Source organism: Anopheles bellator, chromosome 1, assembly GCF_943735745.2.
Source record: "Anopheles bellator chromosome 1, idAnoBellAS_SP24_06.2, whole genome shotgun sequence".
NCBI classification, from domain to species: domain Eukaryota; kingdom Metazoa; phylum Arthropoda; class Insecta; order Diptera; family Culicidae; genus Anopheles; species Anopheles bellator.
Genome location: NC_071285.1, coordinates 43,181,419 through 43,205,051, shown reverse-complemented (window position 1 = coordinate 43,205,051; position 23,633 = coordinate 43,181,419). Strand labels below are relative to the sequence as shown.

General features: G+C 46.8%; 1 protein-coding gene across 1 annotated transcript; it reads left to right on the top strand.

Moving 5' to 3' along the window:
* Window positions 1–679: 679 nt before the first annotated feature.
* On the top strand, window positions 680–23,114 carry LOC131215652 (LIM homeobox transcription factor 1-alpha). The gene is made up of 8 exons (XM_058210042.1): window positions 680–710; window positions 8,081–8,645; window positions 14,301–14,521; window positions 14,597–14,787; window positions 14,931–15,150; window positions 16,030–16,260; window positions 22,549–22,850; window positions 22,899–23,114. Exons 1-8 carry the CDS (start codon window positions 680–682, stop codon window positions 23,112–23,114), a joined length of 1,977 nt encoding a protein of 658 aa, XP_058066025.1.
* The last annotated feature ends 519 nt before the right edge of the window (window positions 23,115–23,633 follow it).

Genomic DNA, 23,633 nt, shown 5'->3' with positions numbered 1-23,633 from the left:
TTATCTTTTCGGATCAAAAACAAAACGAGAAACACTCACCATCCCGAAGACAGACCGTGCCGTGTGTGTGCTTCGGCGACGAACGTTCCCATTCGTGTGTCGGTTTCATCCTTCCCGGGGGAAGACGGATCCGCTGCCGGGGTTTCCTTCTACCACCCTGCGAGGCGAACCTAACACGAGCGAGTGTTGGACCCGGCAACGGAATAGGTGGTTGCAGGAAACGAACAATTCACAGTAGTGGCTAGTTTGTGGACGGGTGAGCTGTTTCCAGTGTGCGGACTAGGATTTACTATCGATTTGAACCCACGGTGTGCTTGAGAACACTCTTAAGCCTTTCGTCGACGATCGGTTCTACGGATTAATTGCACCCAAAAGAACACTACTAGCGACTTTGACCAATATGGCAAATTTCTATCGTTACATTTGACTGTTTCAAGTCGGTGACGAGCAAATAAATAAAATGTGTTCACTCAAAGAGTTTAGCAGTGGTGTCACTAAAAAACAATGGTCCTTAAATGTAAATGTAAATAACTAAGAAAGTAAATTATAGACCGCATGGAACTTTGAACTTTGAACAAAACTGAGCCTAGCAGTGATTAATGTGATTTCGAAGAAGGTTGTCCGGCTACAACAAGCGTTTCTTGCTGTTCAGTTAGAGAGTGGTTGTGATAGGATAAACATGATCGATCAGCAGCCTAAACTACCGTACTGTAAGTATCAAAGATGCATAACAATTATGTTAAAAGGGAAACTGTGTGCTCCATGTAGTCCGGCTTTGTTGCCTCACAAACTTCCGTCGGGATTGTAAAAACAGTGTAAAAATCAGCTTGTGCTTGGTTGAGCATGCGTGCCGGATGGAGAGAAAAATGTTCAAACTAATTTATATTTCCGCCGGAAAGATTTTACATTGAGAGTGTTAATTTAGTATAGGATTATGAGGTATCAAATTATAAGTTTACCGAGTGATATATTATTTTGCTAGCTTAGTTTAGTGTTTGTTTTTTGGAGCCGTAGTTATACAATTTACACGCTTATAAATTAGAGCAAAAATTAGCAAATGATCTACATTTCATGTTGTTTGCAGAGCCTAAGGACACTTCACATTGCATTGTTTATGCGAAACAAGGTTGTAAATATTATTTATCCCCAGCAACAGTACATTCAATGGAGCGAAATAAATTCCCCAAAAACTTGTACTATCACTCTTCATGATGTTACAAATTTACATATACTTTCCTGCCGAGGGAAACCCTGCCACGTTTGGCTGTGTCAGTTGCGATTCATCTCCGAAATTAGAAATGATTGTGTTTCACATCGAAAACTTCCAAATTGTGGCATGACTTTTCCGTTCGGGTCTTTCGCTTCATTTTCAATGTTCAACCAAGCACCAACCCGATCGGAACATCTGCTTGGGTTCACAAAACACTGAAGAAGCTGCGCCAGATTAGAGAAAAGTCGTACAACAAAAAGGGTTGGTTTTCTCGAAAGTCCTCTATCTTCCCAACGACAGCATGTTGCTTGCTGAAAGATTTACAACTTTGCGAAAGAAAGCAACTCTTTCTCACTGCGATACACCCGGCAGCCAGTCGCACCACCGGAATCGGACCCCCCGACAGTCGGTTGGTGATGAGTTTTTAACTCCTTTACTTCAACGGATCGACACTGTCGGTCGGGAAGGTGTTGATAGAAGTAAATATTACATAATGTCAAGCGAAATGTTTATTTAAGTATCGCTTCCTGTCGCGTGCCATTGTCTGAAGGCGTCTGGCGCATTCCGGATTCCAGATGCTACTTCGTGAGGGCCTGCCGGCGTACGACCACCTTCGTTGCGTGGCACACCCTTTTCTTCGACACCTTCGAGTCTCACTCTTGAGAAACCGATTCCCGGGAGTCACTTGGCGCTAGGAAAAGCGTTTCGCTACTAGCAAGGGTTCGGACGCCGACGGTTAGATCGGAACTAAAATTAAAGTGTCAATCGATCTAGGTCCAACACCCACGTAGTCATATGCGACCGAAGGGCAGCATAATTCATGCGGCTGGCTACATAATTACGTGCCGAGAACGACAGAGAGACAAGGAAAAATCGAGAGATAAATTGTCATGACGGAACATGCTTGGGTGGTGTGAGGTGTTAAACATTACCTCATTTAATGCTTGGCCCTGCTGGCCGTGGCGGTGGGGGCTTTAAAGTCACAGAACCCGTGGCCAACAAATGCTGATGTTTCATCGTTCACACAGCATGGACCAGAACGAGAAAGAGACTGCCCAACTTCTGGCACGCTTCCGCGGGGGCTAAAGAAAAGTTTTTCGACAACAAAAACGGATTCATAATTAACACCGCCGATGAATAGTGAATGGTGTGCGAAATGAGCCCAGATCCGGAGTGCGGGACGTAGTCTTCCCGGCATTCGGACCTGGCGTGTGTAATTATGCTGTTTACGTGGGGTGGCACCGTGTCTCAAGGTCGGTTCATTTCCGGAACGTACGCGAAGACAGGTTTTTTTGTGGTCGATTGTTTCCAAGCCTCGGCGACTAATTAATGCGTGTGGGTGTGTGTAGATAAACATTCCTCCACATACCTGGCCGGCACACTAGGCCCACGCGAGTTGTAACTCTTTCAGATTCCGGACCATCCGGGGCCCGTGTAAGCAAATGATGACAGTTGTAAGGGAGAATAGCAGCAGCAGATAGAACGATGGGGTATGGTGGCCTGCGACAAACATTTAATGTTTCAATAATTTATCATCATTTGAAACGTTCAACAGCAATCTGCGTGAACCAATCTAATGTTATGAAAATATATTGGAAGGAACCATGTAATATAATTTATAGTATTTATACGATTTTACGCCAACACGCTTAAACTACTTTCGCAATATTTTGTGGTCGTGGAGGTTTGGAATGATATCATCATGATATCCTACGATTAGTGATAAAACTTAGCGATATTAAAACAAGGAAAATATTTACTCTTTATCATTCACTAGCAGGCCCGGCGAACTTTGTTCCGCACCAAAGGCAATTAGTAAGCAGGTTTTGGATTTTATGTAGTAAATATTTTTTATTATGATTAGCAAACCCTTACAGAAACAATCAGAGATTAACATTGTCTCTGGTTCAGGCTAAGAGCGCTCAGCGTTTGTTGCCCAATAAGAAGAAGAAGAAACATAATACGTAGGAATAACTATAATAAGTTATTCTTCCACTATACTGTGTGTTAGTAAAAAAAAATAAATAAATACCTTGAATGTCGGATTAAATCCTCGTTCATTGATAATCTTTGCCCCAAATGACGTCATTTGGAAACAGCCATTGTAATTTCGAATGTTTTCCAGAAAATGACGTGATTCGGGAGTTTCGCCACGAAGCAATGATTCCATTGGTTCTGGTGGCGGAGTCAGTGAAGGCAATTTAACTTTTCCGCTGAGGCAGCACAATCCGGCCGTTTCTCCGGAAAATTTCAACGCATCACACTTATCACAATGAACGTTCATTGGCCCAATGCGAACGCTCTTATGCTCGCTGTACTTAGCGATGCAATTGTATCGAAACGCTGCCCGATACAAATCAGCTTCTTCTTCTGCAACAAAAACTGAGCGAATATTCAAATCGGCATCTTGTCGAAAATTATCTACTTGTGCGTTTCTATTTTTCGCTCGCCGATTTCTGTTTGCCAACCGAGTCCTTTCGCGAGCAATTTCTTTTTGTTCTTCAGTCATTTCATTCGCAACACTTCGCATAGTTTTTGCATTACGGCTTTGTCGGGAAAGATTCGACCGTCTTGGTCGCGGCATTGTTAAGGAAATGTATGAGGCACTTGTTATTCACTGTCCGGTATATCACGATACTACGCTGTGTTCGCGGGTTACTTCAATACATTTTGACAGTTATAAAAACGACAGCTAAGTAACAATAAAAAATTTCCAAATGTTCGAGAATGTGCGAGAGAGACTGTCAAATCGTCAAAGTAATCGCACGAAAGAGACTCGCGAGAACATACGAAAGAGAGAGACTCAACCTTTGCTCGTAGTGACGCTCTCTGTCTGGCCTTTCTCGAGAAGGGAATGAAAACACGCGGTCGTGAGAGAGGGGTGGGGGGGCTTATTTTTGCTTGGGAGGAGGAGACGCTGCATTAGCGAGAAAGAGAGGCCAATAGTTATTTGCTGTTGCGCGCTTTGTCTGCCGCGCTTGCTTGGGGTGAGGGAACGCTGCTTTAGCGAGAAAGAGAAGCCAACAATTGTTTGCTGTTACGCACTCTGTCTGTCTCGTTTCAGTACGAAGAAAAATCATTGTGCAGATTTATTGTGACGCGGTCGGAATATAAAAAGTATCCTAAAGCCTTCCTTGGGTTCTAAGCTACCTCCACACCAATTTTCAGCCAGATCGGTTCAGTCGTTCTTGAGTTATGAATTGTGTAACCTTTAGGCGACTTTCTTTTATATTATCATTCATAATGGAATTAGTGTTGTAAACAACGTTTTACGCAATTTGCTATTGTTTATTGAGCTTTTACTCACGTGGGAAATTTATTCATATTACCTATGTTTGTTTGGTTAAGATTTAGAGATTCAATTAAAATTTCCTGAACTTGCATAACGTCAGCCTCGTTCAACAAAATCATGAGTAATTGAAGTAGTTCGCAAGTATTTTTAAGGCAGACTGTATCAAGATTCATCCAAATCTTTGACTGCAATGGATTCAATGCAATTTTCTACCTTGAACAACGAATTTTAATAGTATCCAAATACACTACAGAAACCTTCTGCACATCATCAACAATGCGACGGCCAAGGCCACCGATGCTGGGTACACAGATTTTGGTTTCCAACTTACCTTCCGCGAGAAGGTGCCATGGTTGGCGGCAACCGTGAGTCGGAAGCTTCTTAAGCTGTTTCACTTTTGGCTGACTGCTGATTAAAAGCTACTTACTAACGACAAGAAATTTCATTTCCGCCCCGTGGCACCTCTTCCCCCTTTTTGGTCGGCGCACCCTGCGGAAGCAGCCTTCTCCTTGCGCCCTCGGAAACCGGATGGCGGGCCGTTTGTGGTGTGGCAAGTGCAGTGCAACGTTTTGTTAGTTGCTTCGAAATTATTTTCCCTAATCTGCTCGCCGTAAATCTGTTTTCCGTGCACGGCCACGGCGAACGCTGCCTCGGAACAGATTGGTCCGCGCCGTCGTGGTCCATAAAAAGGATGCCACCCCACTGCACGGAGTGAAACGAGCGGTCCGAGGGCGAGGGCTGGAGCGCAGGTTTCCTAGTTACCAAGGCAGAGCGAGGGGCAAATATGTGGCTACGGTTCCCTCGGATACCCCGTGGCCCGGCCTGTGCGCGACAGAAAGCGTATGTTTTTTTCTGCCCTCACTCGGTAACTCTCGCTCCTTGTTAGTGTCCTTGTGCTGGCGCTATAGGGGACGGTTTCCCGGCATCACCCGAAGGTGATGCTCCGGGCTTGGGTGCATGTCTTTTGTGACGCTGATGCGATTAGCATAAAAATGGTCACTGGTATGTGCATGCATAATTAGGATTCCTGCAGCGACCGATGCGCCGCTAACACTGAAAGGGCCCGGCTTCGCGCAATAGTTAATATCCCGATTGCCACGTGGTCGGTTGCGTCCTCTAACCTCAAACTCATCTCGATGACAGCGCCAGCGGCGGGGCGTTCTTCGATCCCGTGATCCCGCTGCTCTCCCACTGCCGGTTTGCTGAGATCGGTCCATCGTCCTTTCTCTCTCTATCTCTCTGAGGCGTTATTGTTTATGATCGATTAGTTCCGGCACTGCCTTCAGAGGGGGGGAGGGTGTAACACGGTACAAAGACTAATCGGATAAATCCATCAAACGGACACCTTCGGGTGGACGGACAATGGGACCGGAAAAATCGAACGCGTCAGGTGTCATAAAAGCCGGCCTCACAAAATCCGGCCAAATCTGCCCGAGTGCCCGGCAAAGCACGCCGCGTCCGGTATGTCACCATTTCTGTGCCCAAAACAGGGCCCAATCTGACATGTCTCTCGGCCACCCGCTGCTCGGGCCGATTTTAATCCTTCCGCGTGTGTTTGTCTGACTTTGTGCCCCTGACACTGATCGCTGCCAAAACTGGCCCCTGGTTGAAGTCTACTGAACCCTCGTGCCCATTGTTGTTTCCGGTATTTGTCCGGCTCAGTTTGCGAAATGCATCACACAGGAGCCCATTCATTGGTACCGTACCGCAGCATTCCGGAGTTCGAACTGGAATTTGGAATTTATTTGCACATTTCTGCCAAAACGATGATGTATTTTTCGAAAATATGGCACACACATATTACGAGTTTTCGAACGGAGTGAGCTGAATGAATGGAGAAATACGACGGAAAAAGAAAAACATAAACTATTATTGTTTGGAAGTAATGCTTCAATTTTAATTTCAATGTGATTGAGCCTTCGCACTAATATGTGATAGGTCCAGGTCAAGAGTTCAAGAGTAGTTCAAGCTACTGGTTCTCGCCATTTTCTATATGACTTTACGATTATGAATGAATTTCTTTTTCAAAATAGTTGAACCATTTTGATTACTCATTTCGTTTAAAATTAGTAAAAGTTACTCGAAGCCAGATTACCTACTTAGTACAGCAAAAGTGCATCGAATTATATCACTTCAATATGAAATAATGAGGATCACTATATTATAATCTAAACACCACATTGCACTATAAATCCACGTATTGTATACTTTTGGAACAATACTTTCAATTGATAAACCGTTGACAATATGCTGCAACAGCTGCAAAGTTCTTACGCTAAGTTTTATGCTAAGTGTACTTAGCTTTAACTCCTTGTTTGCATCTTTTTTACATTTACTACTATCAATGTAATTTTAATTCAAATTTTTTCAACGGAAAACGGACCACAATTTGGTTATTCACCACTATCCGTGTATTATGGTCTGGGAACGTGTGAACTCGTATCGATTACGTTACACTTCACGTTACACTCATTCGAAGCGTTATTAAAATGTTGTACTGTTTGCTGCCCAGTGTTCGCGTATCTGTGTTGTTGACTGTGGAATAAAATATCCGATTCCCGCTCCTTGGTGCGTGGAGCACTGTTGCAGCAGCACTTGAATTACAGTCAATAGCACTGCACGTGCACTGGCCTGACCTGGTGGCCGTCCACGCAATCTAGGGCTCACTCGGGCAACATTGTGGCCATTGTCAATAAAATACTTTCCGGCGTCCGGTCCGGCGCGTCGCAGGTCCTTGTGAGGTCCTTGCGATCGGTTACTGCCGGTTTACGGGGCAAAAGTGCAATTTTAAAACAAATAACTTCATCCGGTTCGAGTGCCCGTACTCGCTGGGCCGTGGCGCTGAAGTGGGCCGACTTCGAGCATCGAAATTGGTCATTTCAGCCTGGCGCCGGCTGGTGCGTGCGGTGCGTCGTCGGCAGGTGCACCCAGCTCGGTAACTCGGTGCATTCGGGGCCATGCCTCGCAACCATCCGACCCCGCCAGGGTATCTTTGATGTGCTCGCCGGCAAATGGCTACCGTTCGGCCGGGGGATGGATAATGCTTTTGATTAAAATTAAATTTTGCCCACTCGCCCCGACGACGACGACGACGGACGTGGAGCTCGACTTTCTCGAGATCCACTGTGGGGACTGTGTGGGACTGGGTCTCGGTCTCGCCAGCGAGGGATTCGAATAATTTGGCGAATTTACATAAAACTCCTATAACGTCCTGGCCCTGCCGCACGCACGGCACCTTTCGCTCCATGCCGGTCCGTCGTCCGGGACCGGGACCACCTAGCGCTTCTCGGAACTTCTCGACCGAGGCCGGACGGATCGGTGGTGTCAGCAGACTGCTGTCAAAGGCAACCAACCCAGCCCCGGGTTTGGTTGTCGCGCGGTCGGGGCCAGGGTCGAGACCACCGCGGTGCCGGCTTTTCTGTTTGCGTAGCACAAATATCATTTTCCCGCCCTGCGGCCCAGCATGTTATGTTGCGTTTTTCCATTCGATTGCGTCACGTGCTATCGATACACAGGGAGCGAGGTCAAACGATAGTCTAATCTAACCCCTCCCGGGAACGGGCTTTCATCTGTTACAGTTCCCATGGAAATGAAGTGCAACTTGGTGGGGCCGGTCGGTCAGGACGAAAGCCGTCCACCCGGATGTGGCCAGCCGATGACGAGCGAGCCAGGTGGCAGCGTTGGCGGGACGAGCGAGCGGCCGGCAAGCAACATGGCCACCACCACCACCACCATTAGTAGCTGTAGTGCTAAAACACCAATTACGGCGAACGCTTCGCCACAGCAACAGCAGCAGCACCATCAACCGGCTCCACCTGCCACGAACGCGATCAGCCACGGGTCGGTCACGGCGTCACCGGCATCCCTCGGACAGGACGGACGAATATTGCTGGCTGCCGCCGCCGCCGCAGCCGCCGCCGTAATGGGCTCCGAAAATGACGTCGGCGGTGGAGCGCCCGGAGCCGTGCTGGGGAGCTCTCTGTGCGGCCAGTGCTGCAGCCCGATCTGCGATCGGTACATCATGAAGGTGGTGGACATCACGTATCACGAGCGCTGCCTCCAGTGTACCTCCTGCTCGATCCGCCTCATGCACTCGTGCTTCATGCGCGACGGGAAGCTGTACTGTCGCTTCGACTACGAGCGGTAAGTATCGGGACGGGACACTAACCACCATGTTTCGGTGCGTGTACCGGGCACCTAATACACCTACGGCACATACTGGCGAACGACCCCGACTCCGAAAAGCCCTAAACGCTGACCGCGTCCCCGGCGATGTTTCGATGTTGGGCAACAAACTACACGCCAATCGTACCGCAAAATGAGCCTTCGACATCGGCGTGGGCTGGGCTGGGCTGGGCTACCCACAGGAAACTAGCAGCAGTCGTTTCAGTCCCCAGCCGATGTTTAGAAGACTTGGGAGAACGCCGAACGCCGTTTGCGATTTATTGGTCCTTCTTCGTCGGTGTTGCGGATAGTTCTGTTCCGTTCACCTGATGTTTGCTGGCTGTGCATTTATCGTCTCCCAAAACCCAGGACAGCTATATGAAGGTTGATCCAAACACAACGCTTTTTGACATTGGATATCAATATTTGGCATACTTTAACTTTACTCGAGAAAAGGGATATCGATGGGAAATATCTTTTCTGACTTTTCAGTTCTCCAAAATAGTTATGCTAAACTGTAGTGTGACTAAACGGATTTTCCTTTTAGTGTTCCTGTAATTAGCCGATCTTTTCGTCACGATCATGATTCTTTTATCAAGTTGTTTAATGTTTCTATTGAACACGTGTAATTGCACAATGTTATAACTGTACTTACCATTTCACACTGTATACTTCAAAATTAACGTTCATTTTGAATAGCTAGCAAGACCCAACCAAGATAAACGTAATTGTGATACTTTTCGGCTCTGATTGTTGGTCTTTGTCTTGGACCCTTGGATTGGTCTAATTTTAAAGCTAATACTGGTCAGAAAAAAACGGACTTACTTGCTATCTGAGGTGTTCGAAATATCCTCAGAAATGAATAGTTAATCCTTGTACTGCTTTGCGACGATCAATAGTCTACAGGTTTATTTCTTAACAATTCTTGGATTATAAATTATTGCTCTGCCCAATGCCGGTACTTTTTCTTCTTCTATTTTATAAATGCTTTCGTTTTCTTGAACAAAACTTTGTTTCACTAGCCACAGAAGACCAAAAAGAGAACTTGCGCGTACGACGACCACAAGCCCTCACAGGCTATAGTATTATTTTTGTATCAGACCTCAGATCCCTATTCCAACTATGTACCTATATAAACCCATCGATGCTGTCGATTTTCACGTTTGACGACTACAACGTGCCATAGGTCTAAATTCATCAACTTTATTTTAACTCGTTTCGTGTGTATGATTCATTCATGCTGTTCAAGCTGGCAAAAACAAACTGAAACGCCGGAAAAACGGCTCGTTTCAAGAAACACAACGTTCCAGAGCAGCAGAAATGCCCAAAATGCGTGCCGGTGACTCAAGCGTTCAATTAATTAAACACACATAGCCCCGTTAATTCCGATTCCGCTCCACTTTGATCCGAACGTTTACTCTCTCCTTCACGATTCGTTTCCCGTTTTTTTATCGATGTTTTGGTTGCTGAACCAAATGCCAACCATTCCAAGGATGACATCACATCTGTCCTCTCACGGGTGGGCGATTTTTCTTCACAAATAAGCCACCCAAGGCCCAGCCCGTTTGATGAATGGGCACATTTTTATTCCATCTCTTCTTCCCGGTTTTATTGTTGCGCCGCGCGAAAAGCGCAAGGAAACTCTTCGGTGAATTTTCTTTTCTCCTGCCCGGTGGCCAAAAACTTTCCCCCGACGGCAAGAACGGCAGGCTGCTGGCGACTGCTGACTGCTCCACGTGTGGCACCCGTGCCCGGTGGCTTCGGTTTTTGTCTGTTTTATTGTCCCCTGACACTTTTTCTTGTTTCATTTTGAATCCATAAAAATGTCTTCATCCTCGAAAGTCGGCACGAAAAGAAGTGGCGCTCTCGTCCTGTCCCGTTTCGGAGCTCGCGCTCCGGACTCGAAGAAGAACCGGGCTCTCGACGGTAGAACAAACAAATAAATTTGAAGATTTTATTGTTATACTTGATCCGGTCCCGGTGGCGCCCCGCGCACCGGCGCCTGTCCCTGCCACGGCGTGTCATTTCCGACCGAAGCATGTAGACATCGTTTACAATCCGGGGCCACCATCTTGAAATGGGCAGAGCCGGTAGATCCAACGATGTGAATCCTTCCCCCGGGTGGTGCCATCGCGCCAACAGCGCGTTCCGGAGCTGAGTTTCGAATAAAGAAAAGGCAAACACGGCTCCGAGGCGACACGATACTCCATTTTATTATTGTTTTTCCCGTCCCGTCGGAATGAGCTCCGTTACCCTGCTGCTACCGCTGCCCCCCCTTGGCCCACGGATCCGCTTCCGCCGCCAATCGGAAGGATCAAAACATCGCCGTCGTCTGTCGGCTTTGTTCGTCTGTGTTTTTCTCGCCCAAAGGATGCTCCCCGCATGGTGTTTGTGCCGTTCTGCGGTACTCCGGTTCGAGCCTCATCAGCATTTTGGTGAGTCTTACAAACACGCTCGACGCTTGCCAGTATCCGCCAGCAACACCCATCCTTTCGTGGCTTCTCAAACAAAGGATACGATGAAGATCTGAAGGTTGGCTGCTGGTTTCGCGGGAATTGACGATTTTCATACCAACGCGCATGGAACACGGAATGGACGAAGATGTGTTGAATTTTTTTCCTCAGTTTTAGTTTCAAAACTTTGTTTCAGATAAGAAAGGCTCTCTCAACATCTGAAGCAGAAATGTCAGAAGTTCGTTCGTTTAAAGTGTTCAATCTGAACCGCGAAAATGGAACTTGATGAGTAAATTGATACATGAATTTTTACAAAGCATAGATATAAATTTTCGGCTTATTGATTACATGTTTTTAACAAAGTTCCGTAGGTGTTGAAACATATTTTCTTAAAACACTAAACTAGCTACCTCTCTCTACTATAAACTTCATCATATTACATTTAACTCACATTTGATTATTTTTATGCGCCCACAAACATCAATCCTCCTCTAGGCCTTTCGCATTCACCGTAGGCAATTCTAACTCGTCCTGACTGTTCAATATCCTGTTATATTAACACTTTTATCACTGACCAGGCACAGGCACATCACGTAATTTTAGTACCATTCGAGAATGGGCATTCTGGCAGGTCCGACAAAAAAGCGCTAGAACTTCCGCCCATTTCCAAATCATTTGGTCAAACCACTCTTTTATTTCACCCAACAAATGTTCGAGAGTGAGAGTGGGACAACGGAATTAAAACCAATACTGGGGCCGTTTCGGGCCCGGGATTGCGTTTTATTGACGCCATGAATTGTGGTGCTTCAAGAGATGCGGACAAAGGGTCTCTTTCTTGACCATATTTCCCTGCAACGGTGACGGGCGATGGTGCTCGTTGGCGTAACAGATGGGTGTCGTAATGTCAGCCAAATCAAACGCAACATTCCCCAGCGCCCCGAACAACCCAAAACACGCTGGTACGCTCCGATGTGCTGCCCGTGACCGGCCAGGAACAGACAAATGACACATTTATTGCCCCAGTGTTCCTGCCGGATGCTGAAGGATCTACCATACTAGACGAGCGTAACGACGTAAACGGTTAATAGTATTTGGCAGAAAACAATTGTGTTGACCAGCGGCCGGAGCATACGATGTGCTCCATCACGTCGACCGGACGATGTTTTCTAATGCTTTTTTCGAGTTTGCACTGCGCTTGAGTAATGACAGCCCGTTTGGCCGACGCATAATGTGCTGTGCAAGCCGCCGAACCATACTTCCAAGAGACCAGAAACAGTACATCCATTTATCAGCCGAGATTCGGTTTACACTTCGACCCCCGGGAGCAAAAAAACTCCAACCCAACACCGTTAGGCTTCGTAATGAGTGGGCAAAAACGGGTTGCAGTGGCCGGGAAAAGGGGTCCGGGCACATCCTAGCCACGGATGGACTACCGCCCGGGTGAGCACATAAATGTGATCGTTTTCGGCGGTGTCCTTCCGACGTTTATATGCCAGCCTTACACCAACCATAATGCAGAGCACCTCGGACGAGGGGGTCGAACCGTACGGAAACCCGTTCCCTCTCTTTTTTATGGCCCACCAAGCCCGTGCCAGGGTTTGGTCCAAAAACTTTACGATTTCTGACATCCCTCTTTGGCGAGGGTCCTACGGCCAGCGCGCGTATGTGTATTGTTTAAGGCGATGATAAATGGAATTTTAATGACAATCACAATGTGGTGTAAAATAAATTATGGGCAATTTGTCATTTTCTTACGTTGCGATGATGTGTGGTGCGTCCACAGCAACACTCGCGACGACTCGGGTCGAGTGAGCAGATTGAAAATTGATACATTCAGCAGTCCTAGCGACCTTGGCTGCAGGACACAAGCGCCAGGGAAAAGCGGCAAGTTTATGAAGGCGAACACGAGTACGCCTCGGTGCGAACATCCACCGAACACGTGTGGGGAAGGTGTTTCCATAAAAAAGTCCGTGTACCGAACGTGGGGAGGTTGGACAACGCGATGGTGGCGCGCAAAAAAGTCCTAGGCGCTTAGAATTTCACTTCACCCGGGTTACGGACACTATCCTCTCGCTCACTTTTTTTCGTTGGGCTCAGAGGATACTCAGACAAAGGTAGCGATGACTAGTTCTTTTCTTTTGACGTTTTGCACCACAAATGGACGCCGATGAGTGTGCAACCCGTTCGTTGGCGGATCTCAGTAAGCAACGACCAAAGAGTCGAATGATTCCATCGGCAATAAAATCGATCATTGGCCATCAACCGGCGCCGTATGGTGACAGTTATTGGAAACAGGCGCACGAAAGCGGTGAAAAATGTGTTCTCTGGTGACTTTTGTTCCGTTCCGAAACAATGCAGAAAGTCGTCAAATGACTTGTGTTGCCGTTGGGATCGATGACTTATGGTTTGCGGTTGTGCCGATACATTGGTTGTGGGATATAGTCCGATCTGTGGTAAGGATAACGATCAGGCATGTTACTAATTTCGAGGTTTCTCAATGTGTTTTCTTAATTTATCGGCTAAGTAGATCATTTATCTATGCTGCGCCAATTTAGTGATTCCTACGCGAAACGCGTCAGTTCGAACTCTGTCAAAACTTTCAGTTGGTGTTAACACGGCTCTGACCGTTCCAACACATCAAATAATAAGAACATAAACGACCCAACTAATAGAATGGAATGAGATGAACAATATAAATGAGCAATCATATCATATATTCGAAGCAATCATAGCAATCATCAGAGTAGACTTTGAAATTAGTACTTGAGTGTTACATAAAGTTGTTACTGAAGGATAACTATTTCACCGAAAACCGACTGTTTCCGTTTCCCTTGTTTCACGAAAAAAACTCTTCCAAAGTGGTAAAAGTGGTTGCAATCGATAAAACATAATTTTCAACCTGCCGAAACACGTTTTGCCAATTCGCAACCGCAAGCCTTCAATCGAACTCACATTAACCATCGAAACCACCGATAGGAGCGCTTCCAGGTCACGGCGCTTTAACAATTTGTACGCCCAGGCCATTCCCCGTCCTCCCACCCAGACCTCCACCGTGAACCCGTGGTGCCGTGCCGGAAGTGAAAGTTTCGCAATGATAATCTAAAATCGTTTATCCGAAATCTTCCGTTTCCTTCGCCGAAACTTCGCGCCAACAACGAACACCGCGCCTGGGACTGCGCAGGCTGTACGGCAGGAACAGATGTCTCGGATGTGGTGAGAAGATCGGTGCCGACGAGCTGGTAATGCGCGCCCTGGATAATGTGTTCCATCTGAAGTGCTTCATCTGCGTCGTCTGCGGCGTGCGGCTGCAGAAAGGCGACCAGTACGTCATCAAGCAGAGTCAGCTGTTCTGCCGGCCCGACTACGAGAAGGAGGTGGAAATGTTCCAGGGCTACAACTACGGTAGGTGATGTGCGGGTCGCTAGGTCGCCGGGCCGCCGTTCGCTAATCGCCAAACGATTGTGCCTCCGTTTACAGATGAGTACTGCTGTGATGACATATTCCAGACGCGCATCGATGGCCGCCGGGGTCCGAAGCGGCCACGCACCATACTGACCACGCAGCAGCGCCGTGCCTTCAAGGCGTCGTTCGACATATCGCCCAAACCGTGCCGGAAGATTCGCGAAGGGCTGGCGAAGGATACCGGACTCAGCATTCGGATCGTACAGGTCAGAGTGCCCGTAGAGCTCCGCCTCATTAACTCATAGCCTAGTTCCGTTCCTAAGTTCGATTCGCATACTTACTCCAACAAACCTTAGCACTTCAATTCACGGTTCATGACCTCATTCCAATCTGTACCGATTCTCCGCAGGTATGGTTCCAGAACCAGCGCGCAAAGATGAAGAAAATCCAAAAGAAGCAGCTAAAGGAGGGCACCAAAGGGGGCCACCACGGTGCTGGTAGCGCCGGGGGTGCCAACGGTTCCAAGAACCACAACGGTAGCAGCAGCAAGGGCCACGACTCCCCGGACGAGCTGTCGGATGGCGAGGGCCACGGCAAATTGTCACTCCGCATCAAAGACGAAAACTCAAGTAAGTTCCGCAAAGTTGCCAGCCAAAACCAGTGGTCTCGGGGTGGAGGTTTAGGGTTCACCGCAGGAGCAATTCGTCTTGTTTCCAACCTCGACTTGAACCTGGCCTGGTCGCCGGATCAAAAAGTAGGGAAAGTTGGGTAACAACTTGTGCCGTCCCCTTCTGGGGTTAGTTCCAGTTTTTACCACCAACCCCTTTGGGAGTGTTTGGCCCAGCTCTGCCTGACGATGCCACCCTTGGCACATATTTCAAACACCCACAAAGGTTAACACTTGGGTCTCTGAGGTAGTACTTTTCAACGATGCATCATTACCTACCAAGCGCTTGACAGTTCTGTGAACAAACTCCGCTTTCGGCTCCATGTGTTCAGGTGCCGACAAAAGGTGTTGGCGGAACGTGGATCGTGAGGTGGGTTTGCCCGGGGCTCTCTAGGTGTCAAATATTCTATCCGACATTTTCTCTGCCACATGCTGCGTCTGACACATACCGAGATGTGTTGGCTGACAGAATCCTTCCAGCCTCCCAACTGGGGTGTTTGGGTGCCCCAATGCTGCAAACTGGAGTGTCGAATGTTGGAAAACGCGCTCTATTCTGTACACCAAACCTCATTGGATTCGTTCTGCTATAGATCGTCGACAAAGTCTGCAATGTCTTCAACACTCGCTGGAAAGATATGGTACTTTAACTGTACTTGGAAATATTAAATGAAAGACACAATAATCACTTATAATTGATAGGCTTCGGGCAAATGGCTTTTGTTTATGTGGAAGGATTACGATCAAAACTTTCGTCATTCGCATTGCATGTTTGCCTCTCGATTATCGCTACAAAGCAATCGGCACCTGGTATTAACAGCCAACCATCGTACTTTCGTTCAAGGATCAAACAACTACCTTCACGACAGCTGCAGTGATAACGAGGGAACCGTCACCGACAACGACGGAACATACGGAGGACCGACGGCAGGCGGACGACTGCTCGGTGGGCCCGATCCGTTCAAAATCGTCAAGGAGGAGCTCGACTTTGACGTCGACTACTTCCGGCTAGCGATGCCCCACCATCACCATCATTCCGTCCCCGGCCGGTATGGTGGAAAATCCTTCGGTCACGGTAAGTTGCTGCACAACAGCGCCGACGCTTCCTCTGAAAGCCGGCGTCCATTATGCACACAATTATTCCTAAATTTGTCCACCACAATCACCTGCACTTTGTCCTGCACGCACGCGCACACACGAGGGCGGGCGAAAAAAAAATGGAACCCAAACATCGCCCTCCCCAAGAACAAGGGTTTTCCCCCATTTTCCGTGGCGGAGAAAACTTTTCCGATCCAGGTTTTTCACTCTGCTATGCGTGTGTTAGTCGAACCCACTTTCACTGGCAACCCCTTCGAGGTGGCCAGCACCCGGTTTGAGGTAGGAAAAATATAGGAGTCTGGGTCTGGAGTCTGGGAACCAAAGAGGAAAAACAAACAACCGGCTCACGGGGAGTGGCCCGGAGCGGGTGATTTAAGGTCGCCCGAAACAGTTTTGTCGCAACAAACAACCAACCGGTTGGCGGTAAAAAACGACATCACCCTCACAACGCGCCGGCTTAGTGCCGGCAACAGATATGTTACAATGCGAATAATCCACCCCCCCTAAATCCACCGACCAAAGCCACGAAGCGGCCACGAATGGGCGCATAAGTCACGCATAAGTTGAGCAGAAGTCGTTTGACTGAAGGACGGAGAAAGAACAGTCATTTATATATGCGTTTTTTTGGTTTATTTAGTTATTTATTTCTTTTATCTATTTGTAAGAACATTTTAAGTTATTAAAAGAAGTAAAATTTTCCCTTGAATTTTCCTTTTCCCTTTCTTGCGTCGTGACTGATGTACTTACTAATACTCTACTAAATTGATTATTATTCATTAGTTATTGTTTCAATGCGTAAAATTCTCGCATTTGTTTAAAAATCTATCAATAATACTATTAAATAAATAAGCGCTATTATTTGATTGATGATGCTTTATTTTATGTTCATCAAAACCTTCTTGTAAAACCTTGCGCTTTACCTTCGAGGTGATATTAAGTCTGTTAAGCGTTCTGCACGGCAAAAGTTTTCCATCAAATCCCAGAAAATCCAGCCACAGAGGGACATCTCAACACTTCCCGATGTTATGTATGTTCGAAACCAGGATGCTGACCGACGAACGTCCCTTGAAACGTGGTGCTGTCCGGACCGTGTTAGTTGACGTTTTTCTATTGTTTTATTCCGAGTGACAAACCGGGTTTGGCGTTGCCCAAACAAGTACACAGATCGTTACAGGAAAAGCAAACGAACAGCAAAAACATTATCACGCACGCCAACATAAACACTATCAAGCGGCGCAAACAATGGCCGGTGGATCGGCTGTGTCGTCGTTAGTCGCGTAAATCTATCTCGACACCAACCGAGCATAATGGGCGTTGTGTAACGGATTAGTCGAGTCGGTGTGTTGGGAGTTTTGTTGTCTATAGTTTCACTTTGTCTTTATCTTTATTGCTTAAAAAAAGTTACATTTTAACATTTTTTCGCCATGAGTCTTTAAAACGAGAACCTTTTAATACTGCTCGATATTGGACTTTAACATGTTTTGTGGTACCCTGCTTTTACGTCAACCCTGTTTGAACTCGATGGCAACAGTGGGCACAACTGAATAGGGCACCCCTTAAGATGCTTCCCCGTCGAGCGGTTGCGAGTGATCGAACAGAAAAGAAATTCCTAAAATACCACGTAAACCTGTCGCCATCCATTTTTCCTGAACAGACGCAGGAGACAGAAGGATTCGCATCCGTTCCATTTCCGGCCGCCTGAAGCCAGCCCGGAAGACGGGAGCCTTCGGATTCCTGTCAGGGGGATAATGAAAACTTTTCCGCCCGCCAAGAGAATTGAAAAGAAAAATCAAAAGTCTGTTTCCACGTTTCCCGTTGGTGGGGCGCTATTGTTTCCTTTTTGTTTGCGAATTTGCCAATCGAACGCGCATCGCGCACATTTACCATCCGCCCGGCGAACCCGGCATGCGGAACCAACAAAAACATGGCGCAGAAAAAAGGAACAGGATAAAGAATGGCTCCTGACACTTCCGGTCCGGGCGGCCCAGGTTTTTGTTGTCAAAATTTTACAGTTCCCGCCGCGGAGAGAGAGAGAGAGAGAGAGAGAGAGAGATGTTAGCAAAAACTTTTGAATCGTGACGCAAATGAAATCTTCCCTCGAAACTATGGGGTAAATAAAAGCGCCACCTACAAAGGATGGTAACTTTTATCGAACTTATTTTATCTTTGCATAAAACCAACGAAGATAACCTTTGGTTTGCAAAGTTATTGCCCCGAGCCAAGTTGACGCCACAGAAATGTCCGATTAACATGTTCTGAGTTATGGATCCTGGGTGTTGTTTTATTTACTACGTTTGTTACAGCGAGTATATCGCTCCAGTTTGCTTTTCTTGTGCAATTCAAATAGAATCTAATAACTAAATTTCGCCAGGATTCTATATGAATATCCTTTGATCTGTATTATATTATTTCTCTATATCTCTCTTTATGATCTGTAATATCTTTATTTATTTTGTTTGTTTTTGATCATATAAAGAATCGGCTCTTTTGTTGTTCCGCGAGGCTCCTGTTCCGCGGGAAGCCTGTCGATCAGACTCCCCGTGGTTTTATAAATAAGTAAATAAATAAACAATCAGACTCATTTGGTGTACATTTAAAGCAAAAGATATCCTTTCTTTGGAGAACTTACTTACGCATTGATCAATATGAGATGATAGATGCAATGAGAACCTACATTTCTTCGTACCAAACCATATTTTACTTATTATATAAATGCTATTTTCTTTTCTTTTTGTAGTAGTCAATATATTTGTGTAGTCATTTCCATTAATACACTGTCTTCATTCGATCTGAAATCTTTCTCATAGGGACCGATTATCCGATGTAGCGTAAATGAATGCTGAAACATAATTTAAAAACAACATGCAGAACTTATAAAAAAAACCGTCTATTATTTCCTTTTCAATATTTTATTATACTTTTCGTACTAATAGATAGACAAGCTTATGAGCATGCAAACCACCAAACGTAAATGTTTCATAAATGTGATCGCTTGAGACCTTTTCGAGCATTTTTCTCAAATAAGCCACATATTGTGACAAGCGAAATGGTTTAGATTATTTTAATCTAAAAATAACATTTCGTTGCTTTTATTCCTCAAAAAGTCTTATTGTTTTTAGGAGCTTGTTATAAAGCTGTCAAAAGTAATACAAAGAAAAGACCTCTTGTGAAACCTCTGTTTCGGGAACAGAGAAAAAGGACCTCACCTAAGGCTGAACGAACGAAAGGTGGCCAATGCCACAAAAAAGGTGCACAACGAACACAAAAAAAAACACAAAAATCAATAAAACTTTCCCCAAACTCACCGAAAACTTCAATCGATGGCCATCTTCTCGCACCACCCGCCTGACCCCACACCTGCGGGCTGTCGGTTCCGACGGACGGAAAGTAGCGGATCCGTTTGGAGACCGCTTTGCCTGGCGACAGAAGGAGCTACTTTGGTCCAACGTCAGCCCTTCGGCTAGCTAGCGAACATTGGACAAACCCAAGCGGACTGGCGGCCCTGAAGATTCCTTTCCGGATCCGGTGTTTTTGTGGCGGACGAAGGAGGAGCGTCCACGACCCAGCGAAGCCAAGCGACACACAAAAAGGACGAAGAACGGAGCGAAGCCGTACAAGAACAGAAAGAAATCCTGACAGAAACATGCTGCGCACCGCACGGGGACTCCGATGCTCCGCTTGGTAGTTCGCCATGGGGTGCCCCGGGCGTCCGTGGAGAAGATTTAGGAGTGGCACCCGTAGCCCGGGAACCATCTTTCTTTCGCTCCGGCCCCGTCGTAAAGATGTCCGTGTAGTGGTGGTTCTTCGGGGCGCTATTTACGAAAGGTATTAGAGCAAGGAATTCATGCCGTTCAACGTCGGATCGGCGCGGATGTGATGTCGGTAAACGGTGACTCCCTCCCAGGCTCCTAGGGCACCCAGATCCTTTCCACCCGACAATCCCACACACGGCGCTCCCTCTGTTTTGGCTGCTCACCAAGAGAGACACCCCGATGGGGGGGAGGCTTAACCGTCCATCATAAACGAGTCCTGAGCCGGGAGGATTTTCTTTCGACTTGTCTTCGCCGCTGTCTTCGCCCCCAGACCAACCAACCAGTGGCCGTTCCGTCGGGCTGGCCGTGGGGATGATGCTGTGATTTATTAAGTCGTCCGGAGCGCCGTTGGTCGCAGCAGAAAACCCCCACAAGCCACAGCACAGCATGGAGGCCGATGCCGGAGAAAGAAAACCCATGCGTATTAAAGGTGATCACCCCATCCGGCGGGTGGGATCCGCCATCGTGGGCCTGGCAGGATCGATGATGCGATAATCCACGCTAAACTGCCGACGACCGCCTGTCTGTCTGTGGCACCGCAATTGTGAACCCCACCAACCCGAGGTGCGCTCCGTTCGTTTGCTTTTCGGATGTGAAAACATTTCAACAACCATCACAATGTCCACCGACTGAACAGGGTAAAATCCTGGGGTATCGTCGTGAAAGAAACACGTGACCACCTGCGGCTAGCGATGGACCGGATCTAATATCCCTAGCCGAGGCGCGATGGTTAGCAGGTACAAATGTGCGTGGCCCCGGGTGAACTGCGATTTTATTTCCGTAAACCCTGGCCGATGTTTTACGATGCCCACATAGCTTTACAACGCCACCATTAACATCAAAAATCCATATATCGTTTTGTTGTGGCACGTTGCACTGTAAATTGCGCCTAATAGTGGCGTTCTGTTTGAATTGGGGAATTTGCTCATGTGATGTGTTTTATGTTTGAGTCTGCATGGCTTGACCAAACAACCAAAGGGCCGTCAGCAAGGTGTTGAATGTTGTGTTGATATCGCTCAAATAGCCGGCCCCGTAAATATTGTTGGGAATATATTCGCTCGGTGGGACAACATAGCCCGACTCTCTGCTCCGTTGATGACGTACGATGAACATCGGGCGGTTGGGCGAACATCGTCGTTTGACTACAAAGAACTGCTCCGATAATCAAGTATTTTAAAGACAAACCAAGTCGTATCATTTATTTGTGTAACAGACTTAAGTAACTCAACTAAGTAACTTAGTAGCATTTTATGAGTCGGATTTCGACCGCATTCAACCGTGTTTCATTGTAAGCTTGGTGTGATTTCTGGCAATTGGCTCCACTGCCAATGATCGAAATACGTTTAAATAATGGTTGGAACTTTTTTAAGTATTCAACGTACAATGTAATCGATGCGCGATTTTACATACAATTGGTTTGACTCAGGAATTTAAGCAAAGTAAGAAAAAGATGGTATTAAAACATGCATTCCTAGCTGCAATGCAATGCAATTGAATACAGTTTTTCGCAAACGGTTTCAAACTGTTTTTGCTCCATCATTAGATGAAAATGAACATCAAAATGGCTAGACGGCATCGACGAAGCCGAAATCGTACCCTATAAACCGTTACAGTATCGACACCATAAACACATGGCCATAGAAAAACTGTTATCAGAGAAAAACTATAAAATATACCGAGTTTTTACATCATTTACTACAATTTTTTTAGTGTGAAAATTCAGCTTAAGAACGAGCACAGGAAAGATCGACCATTCGAGCCATCTACCGACAAAATAATGGAATAATTTTGGAATAATGGAACAATCGATTCAAAAATAGTTCAACGAAATTCGCTTCTTTATATGATCTTTATGAATGGGTTTGGGAGATTCAACTTGGATTTTAAACTCAATATTATGCGCTTTCTTTCTCTCTCTCCCCAACAATATTTAAACCCTCCTTATATATTTAAACTAGTATTTCTCTCACTTTAATATTTAAACGGTATGGTTATTTGAAGAGAAAGAACGGATTACAACTAGATAAAAAAAATCATGCAGAATAAAAATTAATGTGCTATGCTTTCGGCCACGACTTCAAAAATCAAAAGAATTAAAATGTAACAACTGAACTGGGGGAAAAATCGATGTCAGTAATGAATCCTGTAACTATCGGGCGGGTGCCGGCAACGCAGAGCACAGAACGTACAGCATTTCCACTCGACTTATCAGTACATGTGTACGGAGAGGTGGAACTATCTATTTGATGTGAGCAAACACGCGCTCGAATGTCGGAACAGGGTTGGCAAAACACACAATGATTCGCTGGCGGAGCCCACCCCGTTTAAACTTTGTGCCATCCGCTGCCGGATGATTAATCAAATCGAAGTGCACTTTCTATTGCTTCCCTGTTTGTATCTGTCTGTTTTACATACAATTTTGCTGCACTCGTCAACCACCCCACGCAAAGCAGACCACCAAATGGGCCCCGGAGGGTGTTCGGGCATCAAGACGGAAAACATGACGTCGCTCGACACGTCCCTGACGGCGGTCGCCGAAATGGAGTACCACGGTGTCCCGTTGCAACAGTTGGCGTCGGCGATGAACGGTGCCGGGTCTCCCCACGGCATGGTCGGTGGGCCGACGCCAGCCTCGTCAACCCCCGGCAACCCGCCGATGCCCAACCCGATCGATCGGCTCTACTCGATGCAGAACTCGTACTTCTGCAACCAGGAAAATCCGCTCCCCGCCATCCACGGCCACTGTGGTGGACCGGCGACCCCGAACGGAACCGGAAACCATCGGCCGCCGGCACCGCTCCAGCAGCACCAGCTACAGAACCAGATGCAGCTGCAGTCGCCACACTGCCCATCGATGACGTCATCCGGTGGTCCACTGGCACTCGGACACACTGGCCACCAACACCACTTTGCGAGCAACAATAATCTGCCGAGTATGGCGCTCGGTGCATCAACCGGTCATCACGGCCTGGGCCTGTGCGGTGCCGGGCTCGAGCCGCAACCGGAAGCCGTGATGTAATAACTGGGCCCTGGAGAGTAGAAGGGCAGAGCAGGGACAGTGCAAGTATTTCACGAAATTATTTGAACCGTACTATTTGTTCCACGTAACGTTTGTTTTGCAACGAGCAGTAACGTTTCCGTTTCCGGATGCTTACTTTATTTGCCTGGCTGTGATCGAATTTAGAAAGTATTCAAATCTTCACCACGCATCGATTGGGAGGCCTGCGACTGATGTCCATCGGAGTGACTGTGTAAGCGATTTGGTGCTGTCCCGATCCTACCGAAGTAGTGTGAAGGAATCATTGCCTATGTTTATGTTCAAGGGATGTAGTTTTGATCGGCCACTGTAAAACCTAGTCCTGTACCACTGTTCAATTACCGTAACGTATTGCCGTAATGCGCTTTCCGCGAATAAACCACGTGGCCCGGTGAAATAAACTGAGTAATAAATGTTCACAGAAAAACTAAATGTTCAAACAATTGGGTTTCATTCGATCGATGTTTAAACTTACCACCTTTTCAGGAGAACTATTTCCTT